The 3,034-nt window shown below is 38.6% G+C and overlaps 1 protein-coding gene across 1 annotated transcript; it reads right to left on the bottom strand.

Annotated features, from left to right (window-relative positions):
- Positions 1-1,848: 1,848 nt before the first annotated feature.
- Positions 1,849-2,703, bottom strand: LOC132610772 (uncharacterized). The gene is made up of 2 exons (XM_060325141.1): positions 2,491-2,703; positions 1,849-2,142 (listed from the first exon to the last, which is right to left on the bottom strand). The coding sequence occupies exons 1-2, from the start codon at positions 2,701-2,703 to the stop codon at positions 1,891-1,893; spliced, it is 465 nt and encodes a 154-aa protein (XP_060181124.1). The 3' UTR covers positions 1,849-1,890.
- Between the last annotated feature and the right edge of the window lie 331 nt (positions 2,704-3,034).

Below are 3,034 nucleotides of genomic sequence, written 5' to 3'. Positions count from 1 at the left end.
ACTACTAGACCTTGTGGAACTGTCATGTACACCTTCTCATCTAGTTCTCCATGGAGGAATGCATTATTTACATCAAGTTGAAATATAGTCCAGCCCTTTTGCACTGCATTGGTCAGCAGTGCCCTCACAGTTGTCATCTTGACAACTGGGGAAAATGTTTTTGTATAGTCTATCCCAGGTTGTTATGTGTATCCCTTGACTACAAGCCTTGTCTTGAATTTCTCAATGGATCTATCAGCCTTGTGTTTGACCTTATACACCTATTTACAGCCTATGGCTTGCTTTTCCAGTGGCAATGGCATTAGAGTCCATGTGTTGGTGGCATGCAAAGCTTCAAATTCTTGTGTCATGGCTGTTTGCCATGCAGGATTGACAGCTGCTTCTTCATATGATGAAGGTTCCTTGTCAGTACAAATGTTTCTAACAAGAATTTGACTCTCTTGGTTCAGTGTATCTTGTGGTATATGTTGATGTTTGGAAAACAGTGCACTAAGGGAAAAGTTCCTATTGGTGTTCGGCTTGGCAATGGTGTCTGATATGACGTAATCATGGAGATAGGTGGGAAGTTTGTGAGGTCTTTGTGGCCTAGTTAATGGTATCTGAGAGTTGTGGTTTGTCACACTATGGTCAGAGTTTTGAAGTTGGTCTAAAGTCGAATCTTGGGATGGTAGTAAACTAGTGTTAGGAGAATTTTCATTTGGACTTGGTTGGTTCAATGAAGTGGTAGGATGATCATATAAGGTGTCAGCTGATATATGGTCAGATAAGGTGTCAGCTGATATTTTTCCTGGATTCTCAACATTATCTCTACTAGTAGGTACATTTTGCAGACCATGTTCAACAGGAATGTCATCAATCAATGGCATAGTACTTGCAACAGAAGGGAAAGAAGAATGTGCAGCAGTAATAGCAAAAGGAAAGACATCTTCTCTGAAGACAACATCCCTAGAAATGTGAACCTTCTTAGTTGATAGATTGAGGACTTTGTATCCTTTTGATCCAAAAGGGTACCCAAGGAAAATATGTGGTATTGTTCTTGGTTGAAACTTGTCTCTAAGTGGTTTAGGATGTGGTATTGTTCTTGGTTGAAACTTGTCTCTAAGTGGTTTAGGAACAGTTGGGTAACATAGATAACCAAAGGTTCTCATATGGGAATTGGATGGTTTTGTTTGATATAGCAATTCATAAGGACATTTTCCTCTCTCATGTGAAGTAGGAAGCCTGTTAATGATATAAGTAGCACATAGGGCGCACTCTCCCCAGTATTTGATGGGCAGTTTGGATTGAAATGAAAGTGATCTGGCAGTCTCAAGGAGATATTTGTGTTTCCTCTCTACCACACCATTTTGTTGTGGTGTGTAGGGACAGGTTCTTTCATGAATGATTCATTTGGATTTGAAAAGGGTCATGGTTTCATTATTAACAAACTTTAGGCTATTGTCTGTCCTTAAGGTTTTCACAGTAGTGTTAAACTGGTTTTCAATTATGGCTAGGAAGTTCTAATGGCCTCTAAGGCATTACTTTTACAACTCAAAAGTTGAGTCCAAGTACATCTTCTGTAGTTATCTACAAGGGTAATGAAGTACTTGTAGTTATCATAGGTATTTTCATGATAGGGTCTCCAAAGATCAACATGAAGTAGCTGGAAAACTTTTGTTGAAAAACTGGTTCTTTGTGGAAATGACAATCTTGCTTGTCTTGCCAAAGGACATATGGTACAGGAGAAGGGTTGTTTGGTAGAGAAGATTTCTGGTATGGATTTCATTTCCCTCATTTTCACAAAAGGCACATGCCCCAATCTATTATGCCAAAGAACATTCACATTCCCAGTTTTATGAGATAAAGAGAGAACAGAAACTAAACAAATTTCATTACCAGAACTGACAATATTTACAATAAGATTAGAACAGCAGTTATTCCCATGAAGAATGTTATCTGTAGTGGAGTGTGTGTGACCTTGTGCAATGTGACTATAAGAACTAGAACCATGACTAGGAATAAAAGAAGACAAACAAGGATGTGAACAACTTCTACTTGACTTGTTGGAGTTAGAACAACTGCTGCTCTCCAAGCACTTGGAGCATAAGAGATATAGCCCATCTTTGGCCTACCAACTTCCTGAGGCCTCTTCGTTGAAGGGGCCTACAGAATACAAGAGAATTCATTAAAAGAAACAACACTACCAGGTATAGACACAGTAAGAGAATTAATAGACACAAGATTGTATTTGAAAGATGGTACAAAAAACACCTTCTGCAGGACAATGTTGGTTCCAAGTTTAACACTACCAATTAATGTCACTTTCATCTTATAGCTATTTGGTAGGATAATCAGTATAGGGTAAGGTAATGTGATGGTGTTGGTTAATGAATTCCTATCAAAGTTCATATGATTTGAGGCTCCTGAATCTAGTATCCAAGAGTTAGCCTTATTCTTAAAACACTAGCATGACAATTTACCAAAATCAATGGAAGAAGTGCAGACAATTACACCTGCAAAGTTCAGATTGCCATTCCCAGCATTTGGATTGTTGCTATTGTTCCCATTTTCAGTCAGATTTGCTCCTTGGAATTGCTGCAGCAGACTCATCATGTGTCCATACTGTTCCTTTGTTAATGTGATCCTTGGCTCATCACTTTGATCAACATGCCCATTCCCTTTGTTTGACACTACATCTGAGGCATAACTCTGCACATTAGCCATCAGTCTTTTGCCTTTGCTGAGTCTAAAATTTTGATTTCCTTGGTAATTTTTATTTGGATAGCTCTAGTAGTTTCTAGGATAATTATTCTGAGTATTTTGATAACCTTGCTTGGGATATCCATGGAGCTTATAACACCTATCCTTCATATGACCAGGCCTCTTACAATGCTTACATATCACACGAGTCCTGTTATCACTGCTACTTACTGAGTAATTTGTATGAAAATTGTTCCCTCCAGGTAGATGATTTGGACTAAAATTTGTTTCTCCTCTGATGGTGTTCACGTGAAGGGATGCTGATTCCATGCACTGCTGGCCATTTGGTTTAATC

Source organism: Lycium barbarum, chromosome 9 (assembly GCF_019175385.1).
Source record: "Lycium barbarum isolate Lr01 chromosome 9, ASM1917538v2, whole genome shotgun sequence".
Lineage (NCBI taxonomy): Eukaryota > Viridiplantae > Streptophyta > Magnoliopsida > Solanales > Solanaceae > Lycium > Lycium barbarum.
This window is presented reverse-complemented; position numbering and strand designations above follow the sequence as displayed.